General features: G+C 33.3%; 1 protein-coding gene across 1 annotated transcript in view; it reads left to right on the top strand.

Annotated features, from left to right (window-relative positions):
• The first annotated feature begins 4,685 nt into the window (after positions 1–4,685).
• LOC149414976 (uncharacterized) overlaps positions 4,686–20,347 on the top strand; it is a 28,733-nt gene continuing 13,071 nt past the window's right edge. Inside the window, exons 1-3 of the mRNA XM_089642958.1 lie at positions 4,686–4,803; positions 17,172–17,327; positions 17,417–18,397. Of these exons, the coding sequence (XP_089499084.1) occupies positions 4,686–4,803; positions 17,172–17,327; positions 17,417–18,397 (1,255 nt within the window). The remainder of the gene's footprint in view (positions 4,804–17,171; positions 17,328–17,416; positions 18,398–20,347) is intronic.

The following is a 20,347-nucleotide window of genomic DNA, read 5'->3' as shown; positions in this document are numbered from 1 at the left end:
AGGCCATTAGAAAATAACAATTATTATCTCTAATTGCAACGGAAATTATAGTTATTTTTTATCTTCTAACTGCATGTTTGACGTCTATTTCTTTATAGAAAAAATAACTTCTTTTCTGTATCTCAGATCTATTTCGATAATTTAAACCTAACGGATTACGGATTTCCATACAATGGAATTTTGCATCCGCTTATCAACTGTAAGTATCCTATAAATTTGTTATTATCTTATTATTCCAGGTAGCATTAATGTGGAGACTGTAACCATCAAAGCAAAATCAGAACTCCGAGAAAAAGATGGAGGGGCAATCACTTACGCGGAAATAAACATTGACCTGCCATATATAAAAAAGGAATGCTTAGAGAAGTCTGGAAGTATTCTCGAGACTGCAGGTAAAAACGATTTTCGTTTTTTTGAATTCCTTTTAATAATTGTCTTGTTATTATAGATACGTACATATTGAGCGTTATCTTATTCAGTTACATATTTCCATTATAACTACTACGCATATCAAATTTTACAGTGCATATTCGTAACCATAACCTTAAAAACCTTATTCATGTTCCCTTTGTGATTACTGCTGCTCACACAAGTCAACATTAATATTTGACTTACGCACCTATACTGGAATCAAACCTTTTTTATGTTCCTACTGCAGCTATTCATGTTTTTATTAGGTCAATTTGAAAATCACATTTAAAATTGCACTTACTCATCCATACTGGACTTAAACCTAAATGTTCCTACTGCAGCTATTAAGGTTCTGTAATGGGAAATTTGTAAATTCCATTTTGAAAAAACCTTATTCATGAGTTCCCATTATAATTAAACCTGCTCATACAAGTCAGCGTTAACAGTGCACTTACGGGATTTAAACCTTATTCATGATCATACTGCAACTATTAATGTTCTCAAAAGAATTTAAAAGAGGGCCTCAACTTTTAAAGGCACGTTTTTAACCATACTTGAGAAAAACTATATTCATGTTTCCATTGTAAATTTATTTAGTCAAGTTCTTACCCATACTTGACATAAAAACCTTATTCATGTTCCAACTGTAACCTCTCATGCTCACTAAAGTCACACTAATCATTGTGTGTGTGTGTACGTATAAAGCGTGAACCCATACTGGAAATTAATATTATCCATTTTCTGACTGCAGTTATTCATGTTCACGAGGAGTCAGATTTTGACCCGCTCATGAGAAAAATCATTCATTTTCCGACTTTAATATCCATGTTTTCAGAAAGAATAATTAAAGCATTATGGGGACTACTTTAACTCGTCTCACATATGATAACACTAAAATAATTACTTCGCCGCCTGAAGCCCCGGGAGAGCTAGGCGCGGACGGGAACGCAACTCTCTGCCATTCTAGTTTCAACTTTCGACCAGACCGCCACTCTGCACTACCACCGTCTCTGCGTTCACATAACTTGTAAATTCATTTCTCGCAAATAAATTCAACAAAGATCGCAGACCTTTATCTTTCAATCATCAGAATTCCTTGAACACAGATTTACGATACCGGCAGCCATCGTAAATTACATTTATCCTGCCATACTGGTGATCCCGACTTTACGCTGCCATACTGGTGATCCCGACGTTCACGCTGCCATACTGGATCACGTCGGGGTCACCAGTATGGCAGCGTGAACGTCGGGATCACCAGTATGGCAGCGTAAAGTCGGGATCACCAGTATGGCAGGATAAATGTAATTTACGATGGCTGCCGGTATCGTAAATCTGTGTTCAAGGAATTCTGATGATTGAAAGATAAAGGTCTGCGATCTTTGTTGAATTTATTTGCGAGAAATGAATTTACAAGTTATGTGAACGCAGAGACGGTGGTAGTGGAGAGTGGTGGTCTGGTCAAAAGTTGAAACTAGAATGGCAGAGAGTTGCGTTCCCGTCCGCGCCTAGCTCTCCCCGGGCTTCAGGCGGCGGAGTAATTATTTTAGTGTTATCATATGTGAGACGAGTTAAAGTAGTCCCCATAGCATCATATACGTACCCATATAGCATGAAAACATTATTCATTTTTCAAGGAAAAATTCTCCTAACTGTTTATCGCTTTGTGATGTCATTTTTATATGTTTCTTTGATAGTGTTATTATTATGGATAAAAGTGACTACATAAATAAGACTATGGGCTTTTTACAAGGGTATATTTTTGAAAATAATCAGAAACACCCTATTAATAAATTTCAAGAGCTGGTAAAAGAAGCGATGAAACATTTGTAACATAGCGGTTTATATCGTATTAAATAATAATATTAGTTAAATACGCTACTCTTCGCTCTTCGATCGCCGCAAGTAGCAGCACCTGCCGGTCACTAAATTCTCGCCGTCAGCGTTCCGCGCGGTAAAAAACGGAACTAATCGCCCACGCCGTCAGCCCTCGCTCGCCGGCCTCGTCCTCTTTCCGAATCCTGACCTCCGCATGTCAACACGCTGCTTCGGGTTGTGGTTCCGCGCCCCAGAAGCATTCCGGATTCAAGGGAATATCCAGACTTACGTCTTTAAAATAACACTAAAATCACTCAGCGAAGCTAACTCGCACGCACATGTTTCAACATTTACGTTGAACGTGGACAAAGGCCGCCTAAACTTCGCTCACCGACTTAAGAACCATGTAAGCTTGACCATCTTATCCCCTTTCCATGTGCTTTAATAAATTCAGTTCCGATTTTGTAACTTAAATTTAGATTGAGACATTGAACTTAGTTAGGATTATATTTTGTACCCGTAATATTTTCCGTGCCCCATGAGTATAAGATGTGTTCTTTATGATTATCCTTTGTACGTTGTAACGTTGCCCTTTGCTATAATATAACGCTGAAACCTGACTCCCATGTCTTTACTGAACCCCTTGTATGGTTCGGAATGATAGTATCAAAAAATAATAGCTGACTCTACCCCTCGAGAGATAATCGATATGCCTTTATAAAAGCTACCCTGAGGTAATGCTCAGGGATAGAACCCCTGATGCCATCTATGTCGATTGACTTATATTCAAAGTTGGTATTTAACTTGGTCACCGGTCTTAAATTCTTAATTTTAATTATATTACACATTGTAAAGATGATATATTAAATTTGTTAAAATAATTAAAAATTTCAAAAAACCAAAACTTTGGTCTTTTATGAATAAGTAAACCAAACCTAATATGTCAGTAGTTTCTAGTTGTAGACATATCCAACAAAGCTGTTCATACGTTGGACTTTATTTTAAGAGTATTTTAATGACTTTCATAATATCAAAACTATCAGTATAATTCCATAGTTTGCTCATAAAATTACGAAGTTCTTTCGCACGATTGAAATAATGCTAAATAAATTCTCAAGATATTTTAGAGTTGGTATTTATAGATAATGTCTAAATAACGACTTCCTACTTTATTGTTTATTGCGGTATTTTAAGTAGGTACATAGTTATCTATGTCCTAATACAATCATTATGTACATATAATCATAGTAACACATTTAAAATGAATCAATCACATATTTTCGTAGTTTAATTTTAAATGTTTTTATGTTTTCTTCTGATTTTATTTCTTCTGTTAGCTCTCCAAATATCTTCAACGCTCCGTACATCAATGATTTTTGACTCTGTGTTTTTTTCCTGAAGGGGAGTCTCAATTCATTTCTTTTCCTCCTCTCATGTGTGTGTTTGTTCTGTAGTTTATCAATTTTTCTTAGGAATTCACTAATTCACTAAATTCACTTTGCTCATTAAATTGATCAAAATTATCGAAACGACGACTTTTCCGATTTAATATATTTGTTTAAAATTATTAATTTAAATTATTATTAATAATAATTAATTAATTTTTGTATGCTACTTAGTAAGGAGTCATGTCTATAATTCCACAGTTTAAAAAGCTTAGAAAATTCTAATGATATATAAGAGTTGCTATTTCCAGAGAATATCTTTATTTCGTCTACCTACTGTGCTAATTTTATTAATCAAAAAAGATTGGATCGAATAATTATTTCCGATTTAAAATAACATATTATTTAGAAGTTGAATACGAAGATGGTTGATTTCTGAAATGAGATGTTACTGCGGCTCTGATTACCAGATACTTATGCGGAAAGTTAATTTAGTAACCGGTTCTTCTAAAAGAAATAAAAGAAACCGTTGTTAATTTTCAAGAGACTAGTGACTTTTTAATGTTCGATAAATAGTGCAAGAATGAACCAGTTCCACAAAAAATATCAACGGTTCCAGTGACATAAATGTAGCCGGGAGCTGGTACAGGAATATCGATCATCTCTACGAACGGAAACGTCAGGATTCAGACAAGTCAGACTAATGTGTCACAGAGTCTCCTTTGCTTCCTTCTCGTTTGTAATAATTGTTCCGTCTCTCTAAAGTAATATTGTACGAACTACACAATAATTGAAATTGATCTGCTTTTACTTTTTTTGATGACGTTTGTTCAACGTCTTGACCGTCTGTAAAGAGGTTCTATTTATACTAACTAAGTAACACTTAAACTCTGAAATTCGTGCTGGTTAATTGTAAGAATATATTATAATGCTTGACACCTGTTAGATCAGTTTAAACAGCGTTCTCGATATAACACGAGAGTATTTGAGAGAGGTTTTGTTACATTCCTTTCTTATTTTTTATCTGAGAATAATTATCATTACACAACAGGACGCTATCACAGCAGTGCCATGGATTCCAACCCAAAGAGTGTTTCCATCAAAACTGAACCATGGTCACAGGAAGAAGGGTCAGGTGAAATGGCCTATAAGGATGTTGAAATCCACCTCCCGGATGTGAAGAAGGAATGTTTGCAGTATGACGAGAGTGTTCAGCCAACTAGTAAGTTGCATTGCATATCACAGAAGTGTTTCCGACGCAAATAATCAGAACAGCTGCTTGTTCTTTACTTCCCCTTTTGTCGTCCATACTTTTACTAATTATAATAATAACTTATTATGCTCGCAAACAGTTCTTAATTCGTTATATGTTGCCTCGTCATATTTTATCTTTAAAGTAAATAATTGCACCTTCTGTAATCCTTAAATTCTGTCCTCACAAGAACGTAGTGGAGTCCTGTTTTAACTCGACCGTTTGACGTTTATGTATGTCTGTAAATTTTTTGTACTTTCCGTTTCCAGTTCAAGATGGTATTCAGTTTAGATTCTATCAATTGGAATAATCAAAACTATGGTACCTACCTACCTGAAAACTATATAATTCCTTATTGGATTTATAAAAATTACATTTAAAAAAATGGTTTATATTACGTACCTACTTGCTACTCATAAATATTCTATTTTTATTATGAAATTATTTTTTCGGTTTATTGAATTAGAGGTTTTATTTATTTATGAACCCATCTATCATATTTAGATATATTTGAATAAAGAAGTGTTTGTGCTTTTGATATCTATTATTCCTAGATTGATGACATTTTGCACACTTAACCTTCTAAACAAGTTGAAGGCGACTGTCTACAAGAGATTTCGAAAATCTATCCCCATCCCTTTTTCTCATCCCTTAAGGATTTTGACACTTGTTGAAGAATTTTCGCACACTTGATGTCCAATATAAGATTTTTTTGACCATAACAATTTCCTTTTCCGTTTTGTTTGATGATTGCTATTCTTACATAAATCATGTATGATTACCATAATACGGGCATGAGCCCTAGTGTGGTAGTTGCGAACGTCACCAAAATTTTATATTTTAATATTTATAATATAAATAAAAAACACATAAAAATTACCGTTCAAAATAAAACAAAAACTGGGTGAAGCCGACGCTGGGTTCTTCAGCTAGTATAATGAAAAATACCAAATTCTCTTGTGTGTCTCTGAACCTCTGCTTCAATGAACTCTAGAATTCCTGCTTTGAATTTATGTGTCGTTTTGAAAATTGTAAAAGTTTGTTTAAAAAGACAATGTTATTTAATATTTTAATTTTGTTCATAAAGTCATGAACAACCAAATGCCAAAATATTTTTAGGCTGAAATTGTTTTTAACAGAGATATTCATAATTACGAAACCAGAAATGTAAATATAATTAGATTGCCACATATGAAGAAATCAAAATCACAGAACTGCCCAATGTACAAAGGACTAAAGATGTATGATGAAATGCCTGAAAGTCTGAAGAATTAATGAATTTAAATAAAAATATTTAACGTTACAAAATAAAATATTATCTTGTTTATATTTAAATATTGTATAAACTTACTCAATAAATAATAAAAAAAAATCTTTAAACACACGGTAAAGAACCAACCTATATAAATAAAATAAATTAACGTGAATTTATTTTATTTTCCATTTTTAAGATTTGATAGATAATGTCCCTTCTTTTTCACGGTATTTCATGTTTAAGCTAGTTCAATATACCGTTGATATTAGACATAGATAAATTAAAATTTCAACAACTTTACGCCGTATCCATATTTCAGATATAAATCGACATTTTTTTATTTTTTTGATTTAGTTACTTTTTTAAATAATTAGGTACATTTTTGTATGGCACATGAAAAAAAAAATATATAAAATTAAAACAGATCATTGAAGTCCTCCTCACTAGGAGATCCTGTGCTGAGGGGGACTTTATAATGTTAGTATACGTTTTCAGCGACTAAGATGATGTTTTTAATATTTTAGGTAGTTCTTCTTCCTATATTTCCTTAAGCCAAGATTTTATGTCCTTAATGTAGTTATTTTTCGTTTTTCTTTGTTTGATGTTGAGAGGGAGTTTATTATATAATTTTATTGCTAAAAATTCAGAGTTTCTTCGTCCAAAGGAAGAATTACATTTAGGAATATTTAGTATGTCTGTTTGCTTGGCTCTGGTTTTATGATCGTGAGAGCGGTTTGCCTCTGGTTTATTTTTTAAGTGATGAACTAGAATATTTTTAACATAGATTTTTTGTAAACTTGGAGCATCAAACAGATTAAAAATATCAGTAGTTGGCGTCCTTACGGGGAGCTTTAATATGGTCTTTATGATCCAATTTTGAGTTTTCTTTAGTTTTTTTTTGTTTTTTATTAAAAATTTTCTTTTGTTACATGCATAAAAAAATAATTACAAAAATCAAGTATTACAAAAACAAGTATTACATCAAGGTACTGTAAAAAATAAAAAAGGTAGCTTTAAGATAAGAAAAATAAAAATTATACAATTAAATAAAAAATATAATAGAATAGTATGCATATATACCAAAAAAAAAAATCCCACATAGGCATCGCCAGTTCGTGGGTATACATATTTTGTTTAGTGCAGTTTATAAAAACAAATAAATAAAAAAATAAATAAATAATTCCGTTTTTACAAAATTATAATTAAGAAAGAAGGTTAAAAAATAGAAAAATTAAGGATTTGTAAATTTAAAATAAAATTTAAAAGGTAGGATTTTATAGAATGTAAGTATTTGTGTCAATGGTGGTGATCCAAGTCTTTATTACATTTTTGTATATGCTGTAGGACGATATATTTTTAGATCTAATTTCTACAGTCTGATAGAGTGCATTGTAGATTTTTGGGGCAATGAAAAAAGCATGTCTCTGCGCAAGCCTAGTTTTGCATAGAGGAACCTCATATGCATTATTTACTCTACTGCTAGAACGATTTTCGTTTTTTGTAAAATGTACATTTCGTGAAAATATATATTTCAGACATTGCATAAAGTAAATTTTTCTTATATCTAAGAGTTTAGCTTCTTGAAATAATTGCAAGGAGGGGTAGGTAACATCTTTTTGCAACATTATTTTTAGTATTAATTTTTGAGCTGTTTCTAGCGGCTTAATGTGGTTATTATAGATACCCCCCCATCCAATTATTCCATAAGATATTGATGATTGTACCAATGCATGATAAACCAGTTTCATTCTTTTGATATCAACTATATTATTTAATCGTTTAAAAATGTAAGTTAAATACCTAAGTTTATTTACAAGCTTTTCTACGTGATTTGTCCATTTTAGTTGGCTGTCTATAGTAATTCCTAGGTATTTAACTGTGTTCCCCGAATTCATTTCTACACAGTTAGAACACGAAACAGGGTGGCAAGTATTGTTATGAAACCTTATATTTAGGTGAGTTAAGGGTGCCGTCCTTTTGGTATTATAAAATGGAATATAAATAGTTTTTTCACAGTTCAGAGTTAGAAGGTTTTGGTTTAGCCATTCTTTGACAATGGATGTGCACTTATTTGCATTTTCAGAAACTTCTTTCCAAGATTTACCATCGACTGTGATTGCAGTATCATCAGCATATGAGAATAGTTTTCCCGGAATACTGATATTACACAGATCATTGATATAGATTAGGAACAATAACGGACCGATAACTGTTCCTTGTGGAACCCCATGTCTCACAGATTCTGGTTTACTAATAATATCACCAATTTTTGTACATTGTCTGCGATCAAGTAAATAATTTGTTAAAAGTGACAGACAATTATTTTTAATTCCTATATTATTGAGTTTTCTAATCAGTTTATTATGATTAACTGTATCAAACGCCTTTTTCAGGTCTAAAAAGATTGTTAAACTTTTCATATTTAAGTCAAGATTGGTGTATATATTTTTTGTTAGATTAAATAAAGCATCATCTGTACTAAGACCTGTTCTGAAACCATATTGATTTGTGGACAAAAGTGCATTTGATTCTAAAAACTCTAGTACTTGTATTTTAATATTTTTTTCTAATATCTTTGCTAGTTGGGATATTAGCGATATTGGTCTGTAATTGTCTAGTTTAGAGATTGATCCAGATTTATGTATTGGTACAATATTGGAGAGTTTAAATGCGTCTGGGAAAACGTTTTTTTCAAAGCAGGAATTAAAAATGTGTTGCAAGGGCTTCGAAATGTATTGTTTAGTAGACTTGATAGCGATGGCGCTCAATTCATCTGGACCATTGGCTGTATTTGTGTTAAGAGTGTCAATGTGTTTTATTATTTCAGATTCGGTAACACGTTTAAATTGAGATAATTTAGGACAATTTTCAGAGTGTTCGGCCATTTGAGTGGGTTGATGTATATGGTTTTGAAATGCGGGATTGTTATTTATTATATCTGAGGCAACATTTGTAAAAAAATCATTGAATTTATTTGCAATATTTCTTATATCCGTTATGACTATTTTATCATCTGTAACAATTTTTTCAGGGAATGTTTTTACTTTATGTTTTCTATTTGTTATTTCATTTATGACTTGCCAGGTTTTTTTAGAATCATTATCAGCTTTTGTAATTGTTTAATATAGTACTCATGTTTACATTTTTTTATAAGAATATTGAAAAAATATCTATAAGTGATGTATTGTTGTCTTAAATTTCCATTAGGTGGAATATTTTTTGTCATACAATAGTTCTCATGATTTTTGTAAATTTTGTACAGTTTATTCCTGTGTTGGCTTGCAATTATCAATCCACGCGTGATCCAAGGTTTTATTTTTTATGTTTCCTTCTAGGTGTTGATGTTGGTTCAAGACTATTCTTGATATTATCATTTAATATTGAATAGAAGGTGTTTAGTGATTGATTTGGGTCATCATTGGATAAAACTGTGTTCAAATTTTCTTTTTTTAGTAAACTGTTTAGGGTTTGATAGTTAATTTTATTTTTTTCCACTTGTTGTTCTTTAGTTGGATGGTGATACTTTAAGGTACTATGGCCGTAAAAAGTTGGAAAATGATCGGTTATATGAATTTTTAGGACAGCTGATCTAGGTATAAAATTTTTATTGGTTTTGAGAAATATCTGATCGAGACAAGAACCGTATCTTGTAGGGCTATTTATATAAGATAGATATCCTTCGCTATACATAACATTAAGATATTCATTTGCAATTGGGTTTAGGATAGAATGTTCTATGTTAATATTTATATCCCCTACTATAAACGAGAAATCTGATTGGTTGCAGTTATTTTCTTTTATGTAATATTTTAACTCTGTGATAAAAGATTTAGAATCTAAGGAAGGGGAGCGATAAACAGCAATTATAGAATATTTTTTATTGCTTAGCGTGAATGATAAATGTATGGCATTTGAAAACTTAAATTTGGGGATATTTACTGTTACATCAGTTATTTTATGTGCACTATAGAATATCGTTAGACCGTCATGCGTAGTATGTTTAGAGGGAAGTGAGTAAGTGATATAATCAGAGATGGAGTAAGGGATAAATTCACGCATTTGCGTTTCCGTAAGTATAATCACATTTGGTTGAAATCCTAGAGAATTGAGGAAGATACAAAATTCATCAAAATGTTTATAAATACTGCGGATATTTAAATTTATTATGTTGAAGTCAGTAATTCCTTCACTTATGTAGTTTTTTAGTTCTGTAGTATCTTCACATACCTTTGTGTCTATTAACGTATAATCGTCAGTGGGATCCATTTTCACAAGGTATAAAAACTCTTCCTTCTTGTCCAGTATATGCTTATTGCAGTGGTATGTCGTTTGCATCTTTTATACGTATGATAGGGGAGTCGTCGCTCTTTCTAAGTAAGATTTGTCCGTCCTTCGTCCATACATATTTATATCCAAATGCTTTTGTCGACTTGGCTAACCATAGGAGCTGTTTATTTGCTGGCGTTAGTTTTTCATTGATGTAGATTTTCTGTGTTGTCTCCGAGTACTTCATTTCTTGAGGGGTAAGAATTCCTTTATTTTTTTTTGTTTAATTACCTTATCCTTTGTTTCTTTTGAATTGAATTGAAATTGAAATGGTCTTCTTGGCCGGATTGTTGTAGTAGCTTACCAAGGAATTGTTTTTTAATAAGTCGCTGCAGTCTAGGGCCGACATCAGTAGTTCGATGGGTTTTCGTACATTATCATTTTTCTCCACTTCAATTCCTTGTATTTCGATAGAATTTTCAAGCGCGCTCTGTTGGATATGGTTTACCGTTAATTTTAGATTTTTAACCTCTTTTTGCAATTCCTCAATTTTCGCTTCATTTTTTTTTTGGTGATCATTTGTTTTTTTTATTTCCTTCTCAAAATCATCAATTTTGCTTGAGCAGAATTCTACGCTTTTAACTAAGTCTTGTATTTCATTTTTTATTTCCAAAAATAGTTTATTTATGTCTTTCTTTATAAAATTCTTGAGTTGAAGGTCGATTCTATCGCTCATTGTTTGTAGTAGTTGGTCTTTGAAGCTTTCAAATTTTTGGTCCATGTCACTTTTTGGGGGCATTTTTTAAAGATGGTTTGTAATTGAGTTTAGTTATTTTAAAATTTGCGATGCACTGACATCTATCGACAAAATTTCTTATTTAGACAGATATGTCTACTGGTCGATAGATGGTGTAACAATGAAAAAAATTATCAAAAAAATTACTTATTTTTACAAAATATATTACGTATATAAGTGCTATTTTTTATAATGTTATTGAATTTATCGGCAGATAATTTAATATCACTTCGATTGCCTTGATAATCACTTTTATGCATCCACAAAAAATGAATTTTAAACTACACAAATGTTATTGAACTGTCACTTCCACATTAAAAGTTGAATAAGTTCACTTGTATAATTTAGTAAGTAACTGTTTATTATGGAAAACTATCAATTTTATGTTTATAATTATATTTATACTTATAAAATAGGCGTGAGTAAACTTTTTACTGTATTAAAAATGCTTTAAAACGGAGCGAGTTTTGTACGTGCTGCAACTGACATTTGAAAATATATTAATATTTGTTTAGTTGTTTATGATGGTTTGATGATGCTGAGCCCCATCCTATTATTCCATATTCCAGTAGAGAGTGGCATAGAGCATAATATACTCCCGTTAGATCTGTAGTTGACAAGATATTTCGTATTTTTTTGAATAAATAGATGAGTTTTTGTAGCTTTTTTGAGGTTCCTTCGATGTGAGCATCCCAATGAAGTTTGTCGTCAATTACGATCCCAAGATATTTAATTGTTTTAGTTTGGACTATATGCGGGCAAGAACATTGCGGATATTTGTTTAGACATTCATGTAATTTGAGTGTATGCTCATTCGTTGGTTGACCTCTTTTGGTTTTAGAGAATGTTAGATATTTAGTTTTACTCGCATTTAGTGTAAGGGAGTTTGCTTTTAACCAGTTTTGGAGTACAGTCAGACCTTGCTCCGCTTTTTTATGTGTGCTTGTCCAATTTTGTTCATAAAATATAATGACAGTGTCATCTGCAAAGCTCATTATGTCTCCTTCAATGGGAAGACTCATAAGGTCATTAATATAAATGAGAAATAGTATTGGACCCAATACGCTTCCTTGAGGGCCACCGTACTTGATTGATAGAGTTTTGCTACTTTTTTTTACCAATTTGTACATACTGCTCTCTTCCAGGTAAGTAACTTTTAATTAGAATTAGAGTTGTTTGTGTTATTCCGTTTTTTTTTAATTTAAAAAATAGTATTTCATGGTATCAAAAGCTTTTTGAAGGTCAATAAAAACTGCCAAGCATTTTTACCCTTCATCCAGTTTTTTTAATAATTGTATTTGTTACTTTAGCTATAGCATCACCAGTACCCAGGTTTTCCCTAAAACCGTATTGCGTCGTTGATAATATTTTATTTTCATCCAAAAATTTAACCATTTGTTTTTTTATGACTTTTTCCAATATTTTCGATAGTGTAGGTAATAAACTAATTGGTCGATAGTTAGATATATCATTTATGGGTCCGCTTTTGTATATTGGAATAATCGTAGCAATTTTAAGACGTGTGGGAAAAATACCTTTACTTATTAAAAGATTTACAAGGTACGTCAGTGGGTAGATTAGCTCATTTAGTAGATATTTAATTGCTCTGTTTGATATCAGTTCATTTCCCGATGAGGTATTTGTGTTTAGGGAGGCTATGGTATTTCTTACATCTTCACTTGTTATCTTGACTATGTTAAGGGAGTTTTCTTGATTGACGTTTTCATTCCACACTGTTTTTTCGGCAGTAAATGAAGATTGTTTGATTTTATTCGCTAAGTTCGAGCCTATATTGCAAAAATAGTTGTTTGCAAAGTCGAGAATTTTTTCTGGATGTTCTGCAAAAGATGTTGGTAGCCTGTCAACGATTAATTCTTTAATTTTTTTAACATTGTGCGAGGCTTTAGCGTTTGTAATTTCGTTTATAATCTGCCAGAATTTCCGGGAATCATTATTACATTCCTCGATTTTCTTTTTATGCTTCTTTAGCATAACGGATTACATTTTTACAAATGTTACGATATCTTTTGTAGAAGCGATGTAAATGGATATCATAGGGGTAGTTGCTTACTTTTCTGTGGAGTTCGTCTCTTTTCCTGATTGAGTTGATAATGTTCTGACTAATCCAGGGTTTAATGTGAATATTTTTATGAGATATCTTTTTTTCTGTCGTTATGGTGTTTTATAGAATAATGTTCTGAGTTAAGTTAATAAAATAGTTCCAAGCAGCATCAGTATCATCATTTCCAAGAAGGTTTTACCAGTCAGCAATTTGTAGCTCGATTTTAACGTTTTCCCAATTTGTTTCAGACTTTGCTATGACAGATTTCTTTTTTTGATTTATAGATGTATTTTTATTATTAATAGATAGAAATATTGTTTAGTGATCAGTCAGTGTAGAAGGGTAAGTAATGGTTTGAGTTAATTTATCAGTTTTACTAAAAATATGATCTATGCATGATTTGCTTTCATTGCATACTCGTGTAGGTTCATTAACCAGGCTTTTAAAACCATGGTGAGCTAGTGTATGTATGTAATCATATTTTTTTGGATTTCCATTTTCCAGGATATCAATATTTATATCTCCGATAATAAAAACATTCTTAGTATTTTTGAGTAAGTTAAGCTCAAAACATAATGAGTTTAAGAATGGCTCCAGATTTTTGGTAGAAGGTGATCTATATATTGCGAGAACTGTTATATCTTTACCAATTTATATCCTTAGAAAGTTTGCGTTATTAATATTGATCTCTCTGACTTCAACTTCAGTATCTTCTTTAATGTATGCAATAACACCATCACTCTTTGTATTATTCATTAGTGTGGAGTAAGAGACATATTTATCAATTTGTAGAGGGTAGTGTTTATCAGTTAACCAACATTCAGTAAGGATAATTATGTCCCAGGTTAAATTTAAACTTTTAATTAATATTTGTAGCTCGTCAAAGTTTTTGTTTATGCTTCTAATATTTTGAAGCAGTATGTTAAAAATTTTGTTCATTGTTGATAGGTTAGGTAAGTTTGCTCTTTTTGCACTAGGTTCCGTGGTTAATGTAGTGTCAGCCATTTTTTTTTATTTTTGTAATAGTTGTTATTATGAGCCATTTTATTTATATGATGTTTTTCAAATCGTCTATATGTTTAACGCAAATTATTTTTTCGTTTGCATTTCTTCTTGCCATTATTTTTCCCTCTTTGTGCCAGACGTATGAATAGTTTTTTTTTCTTTTGAGATTTGTTTGGTTTTCCAAAGAAGTTCCTTGTGATAAGAGCTCAGTTCTTCAGCTATGTATATTGTTTCAGTTGAAATATCTTTGATCGCAGCATAATTGATGTTTTTTTTCTATTTGCGATAAGCTTGTCTCTGGTCAGTTTATCTGAAAATTGCACTAGTATTTTAGGTGGTGCATTGATTCGCCTATCAGGTATCCTTTTTACCTCTATAATTTCGCCGTATTTTTGGTCCACTCCTGCCGCCGCCGCTGCCACTTTTTTAACCACTTCAATTTGCTGTTCCCCATTTTTTTGTGGAATGCCTGCTATTTCAATATAATTAGAGCGGGTTTTGTACTCCATATCTGAAATTTTTATTTCTGATTGTTTAATTATAATATTTTTCTCCTGGTGCGCTTTTTTCAGGTTTATAAGTTCATTTTCAATTTTTTTGTTTTGTAGGATTGTTATCTCTAGTTTTTTAATCAATTCATCATATTGAGTACTCATAAATTCCATGCTTTTTTGGGTGTCCTTTTGTTGCTTCTCAAATTTTGAAATAATTTATTTTTTCATAGCATCTAATTTTTTTTCGAAAATCAGTGTAATTTTTTCTATGCTGAATTTTTCTTCATGTTCAATGTTGGCACCCTTTCCTCTAGTGTTAGCCATTTTTTACTGTTAGATGTAACAACCTGCCCCTGTTTTGAATATTGAAATAGAAGTACAGTACCGATGATGACAGTTAGAAATTTTGTTTTTATCTATGGATAACTATGGAGTGACAGTTTTATAAGTTTTATTCTTATTTTTTTTTGTGTAATCACTATAGTTATCCGGGATTACGGATATTAAATCGATTTTTTGTAATCTAACTCACGGTTTCGAACACCTTTCCACACAAATCACTCACTTTTGGTATAGATATTATAAATAATAGGATAACTTATTTGCACTTGTATACGTATTTGTAGTCCTGATAATCTGATTATTAATGTTTGTATGATGGGAATTCCAATGAGCTTACTACTGCAAACTACAATTATCTTATCAGCAGGATCTTGATTGAACTATATAAAACAATCTAACAATAATTACAAATAATCATACACATAGCGCTCATGTCTCTACATATATTGAAATCGTATTATTTGCTGATGATGCTATGCTATATAAGCCAATAAAAGTCTAAACGATTGTGTCAATTTACAACATGATTTAAACAAAGTGCGCCCTACTGTCGAATTTGGCAGCCATCTCTGGTCCGGAGCCCCAAAATACCTGAAAAAACCCTTGACTCTGTGCAGAAACGGGCGGTCCGTTTGATAGATTCCCCAATCTTAACAAACGGACTGCAATCTTTAGAGCACAGGCGTCAGGTAGGTACGCTGTCCTTGTTCTATCGGTGTTACAATGGAAGATGCTCTGAGGAACTAGCGTCATTGATCCCTTCGGCACCGGTGCGTAGTCGGGATACACGCCAAACGCGCGCCCAACATTTGTACACGGTTGACATTTGTCACATGAGAACGGGTCGCTTCTACGATTCGTTCTTAAGTTCAACAGCTCGGCTGTGGAACGAACTGCCGGCCTCTGGGTTTCCTCCCTCCTACAACATGGGACTCTTCAAGACCCATGTTCACTCTTTCCTCTCCACAAAAAGACCCTCCATACAGCATCCCCAAAGATGAAATAGGCCCTGAGGGAAATTAATTTCTTCAGGGCCTCCTGTGTGGAGTTAATATAAAAAATAAAAAATCAACTGTATCTAAATGTTTCAAAATGTCATCACATTGTCTTTTCAAGAAATAAAAATAAAATATTCTTTTAACAACAACAACATAGCAACAGTCTGAAATATTCGTGATCTCGGAATAACCCTTGATTGTAAACTACAATGTAACCTTCATAAACATCAAATCACAAATTAAGCTGCTAAAATGATAGGCTTCATCATAAGAAACACAAAACTTTTTAATAGCATCGATATTATTAATCAACTCTACTTTGCCTATGAACGAAGTCATTTGGAGTTTGCATCAGTTGATTGGTCTCCATTTTACAAAATCCACATAAATAAAATCGAAGCAATTAAAAATAAATTCATTAAATATCTTCGTTACAAGTCATTTGTAAGATTTAATAATTATGCAGAGGCAGCTTCATACTTTAAAATTGATTCACTGATTGTACGGAGGCATCATAAGGATGCACTATTCCTGTATAAAGCCCAGAGTTGCTAAACAAGATTCCATTCAATGTACCTGCGCATTCAACACGCTCTTCTGTCCTGTTCAAGGTTGATCAAAGCAAAACGAACTCTAAGCAGAATTCTCGCCTGAACAGACTATGCAATAATTACAGTAGCGTATTATCCAAGGTTGATATTTTCAGTTGCGAACTTACCAAATACAAAAGGTCCATAAAAGAATATTTCTCTGATGGTTTGTGAATAATGTTTATGTCTCTATTGTTTATATCTCTATTTTGATTTGATTTATATCTACATCCTCTCTTCATGGCTATAAATGTTTGCTTTGTAAATTTTTCGTTTTATATAATCTTTTGTTTTGTATAAATTTTTTAATTCATATTCCTTTCTCACAAACTTAATTTACTTCTTACATATGATACTGTCTCAGTAGGGGTAAAGTCACAAGGAGGAATTCCATAATTGGTTTTATTTTACAATATAATACTTATATACAAACTTGTTATACTGTCGATTTCCCGAAAATGAATAAATATTTACATTATGTTGATGTTCTGTTTCAGGTAGCATTAATGTGGAGACTGTACCCATGGAAAAACCAGGACCCCCTGAAAAAGGATGTGACGGTGGGGGAATCCCTTATACGGAAATAGACATAGACCTGCCAGATATTAAAAAGGAATGCTCAGAGCAATTTGAAAGTATTACCGAGAGTGCAGGTAAAATTTTTTCGTTTTATAAATTTTAATAATCTTATCGTTTCATAATATATACCGACTTATTGAGCTTTATCTGTCATCTTTTTCAGATGTGATAGTGGTACCGAAGACACATGCCGAAGTAAAACCTCTTTCAATTCTCCATTGTAACTACTCTAGCTCAAGCAAATCACATTTAACAGTGCACTTACGCACCCATACTGGCGAAAAACCTTATTCATGTCCCCATTGTAACCAACCCTTCGTAAGCAAATCGCATTTAACGGTTCACTTACGCACTCATACTGGCGAAAAACCTTATTTATGTTTCCATTGTGACTACTCCAGCTCAAGCAAATCAAATTTAACAGTGCACTTACGCAACCACACTGGCGAAAAACCTTATTCATGTTCCCATTGTAACTACTCCTGCTCACAAAAATCTTATTTAAAGAGGCACTCATTCACTCATACTGGCGAAAAGCCTTATTCATGTCCCCATTGTAACTACTCCTGCTCACTGAAGTCACATTTAACTGAACACATACGAACCCATACTGGGGAAAAACCTTATTCATGTTCCCATTGTAACCAACCCTTCGTAAGCAAATCGCATTTAACGGTTCACTTACGCACTCATACTGGCGAAAAACCTTATTTATGTTTCCATTGTGACTACTCCAGCTCAAGCAAATCAAATTTTACAGTGCACTTACGCAACCACACTGGCGAAAAACCTTATTCATGTTCCCATTGTAACTACTCCTGCTCACAAAAATCTTATTTAAAGAGGCACTCATTCACTCATACTGGCGAAAAGCCTTATTCATGTCCCCATTGTAACTACTCCTGCTCACTGAAGTCACATTTAACTGAACACATACGAACCCATACTGGCGAAAAACCTTATTCATGTTCCCATTGTAACCAACCCTTCGTAAGCAAATCGCATTTAACGGTTCACTTACGCACTCATACTGGCGAAAAACCTTATTTATGTTTCCATTGTGACTACTCCAGCTCAAGCAAATCAAATTTAACAGTGCACTTACGCAACCACACTGGCGAAAAACCTTATTCATGTTCCCATTGTAACTACTCCTGCTCACAAAAATCTTATTTAAAGAGGCACTCATTCACTCATTCTGGCGAAAAGCCTTATTCATGTCCCCATTGTAACTACTCCTGCTCACTGAAGTCACATTTAACTGAACACATACGAACCCATACTGGCGAAAAACCTTATTCATGTTCCCATTGTAACTACTCCTGCTCTCGAAAATCTCTTTTAAACAGGCACTTATTCACTCATACTGGGGAAAAACCTTATTCATGTCTTCATTGTAACTACTCTTGCTCACGGAAGTCAGATTTAATGGTACACTTACGAACCAAAATACTGGAGAAAAACCTTATTCATGTTCCTACTGCAGCTATTCAAGTACTCGAAGGGGACATTTAAAACATCACATTCTTTCCCATACTGGAGAAAAACCTTATTCACGTCACCATTGTAACCACTCCTATTCGCGAAATTCTCTTTTAAACAGGCACTTATTCACTCATACTGGGGAAAAACCATATTCATGCCCAATGTAACTACTCTTGCTCACAGAAGTCACATTTATTGGTACACTTACGCACACATACTGGCGAAAAACCTTATTCGTGTCTCCATTGTAACTACTCTTGCTCACGGAAGTCAGATTTAAAGGTACACTTACGCACCCATACTGGAGAAAAACCGTATTCATGTTCCTACTGCAGCTATTCATGTACTCATATGGGACATTTAAAACTTCACATTCTTACCCATACTGGAGTAAAAGCTTATTCATGTCACCATTGTAACCACTCCTGTTCACGGAAGTCAAATTTAGTGGTACACTTACGCACACATTCTAGACTAATTTAAATTTTTTATTTTTTTTTAAATAATAATTATTAAAGCTCCTACTTACTAATTTTAATTTTTTTTTGAGTAGCCAAATTAGCGAAAAAAAAAAACGTGCGTTTTTATATACTCGGCTCTATTATGGCTCGTATTAAGTCTACCGCTGAGAATATTCTTGCTTTTGTCAATTTATGCGAAAAATCTTGGAGCTGTCCAAAAGGGTATTTGTCTGGGATCGTAGTCGCGTTCCAACGCATGTAATCCCCAAAAGGGCGCCATTCCTCGTTGTGTTTCTTAACCATGTGCAATGGGCTCGCCCATTTACTCTTTGACGGCCGACACATTCCATGCTCCATAAGGTATTTAAATTATTTTTTAGCCGCTTCCAAAAGATCCGGTGCCAGCTTGCGGGCTCGATCTGTTACAGGCGGTCCCCTTGTTTCAATCACTGTGTAACTTTATGTTTACGAACATCTGGAGTCTTCATGTCGGGTCGTGTCAATGCAGGGTATTTATTTTAAAATGTCTCGGTATTTCTGATTAGCAGATAACGTCGAAATGCCGGATAAGGGTCCTTGAGAATTCATTCCTCCAATCTGTAGTGGACTGGTCCGTTAATGTTGCGTTCTTCAGGTTGACGCTTTGGTTAAAGTAATGTAGAAAGTCTGCTCCTCAGATTGGTCTTGATACGTCGGCGACGATAAATTTCCACTTCATTTCACGCTGAAGTCCAAATTGAAGTTCGATAGTTCTTGTACCGTATGTTTTTATGGTATTACAATTAACACTGTATATCGTGGTGGGGCATGTTTCCGTGGTGACTGTATTTTTCGTGATCCTGCTTGGCCTTGGGAGTAAGGATACGTCAGCACCGGTGTCGATCGAAATTTTGTGTTGCTTCATGAGTTCATGGATGAAGAGAGGACATGTATGTTGAGGTCAATCGCATGTCCCTACTGCGGTTTTCCGTTGTCTTTTCCCGACTTGTTGCTATTAAAAATACATGGTTTAATGCAATAGTACGACTTGTGACCGAATTTTACATGATATTTGCAGTAGCCGTTTGAGGTATTGTTGTTGTATATTGGCCTACCGCCTGACCTGGAACGAGGTCGTCGCGCTGAATTCCGGTACGATGTCGATGGAT

Source organism: Hesperophylax consimilis, chromosome 19 (assembly GCF_061612785.1).
Source record: "Hesperophylax consimilis isolate HC1 chromosome 19, BYU_Hcon_1.0, whole genome shotgun sequence".
Lineage (NCBI taxonomy): Eukaryota > Metazoa > Arthropoda > Insecta > Trichoptera > Limnephilidae > Hesperophylax > Hesperophylax consimilis.
This window is presented reverse-complemented; position numbering and strand designations above follow the sequence as displayed.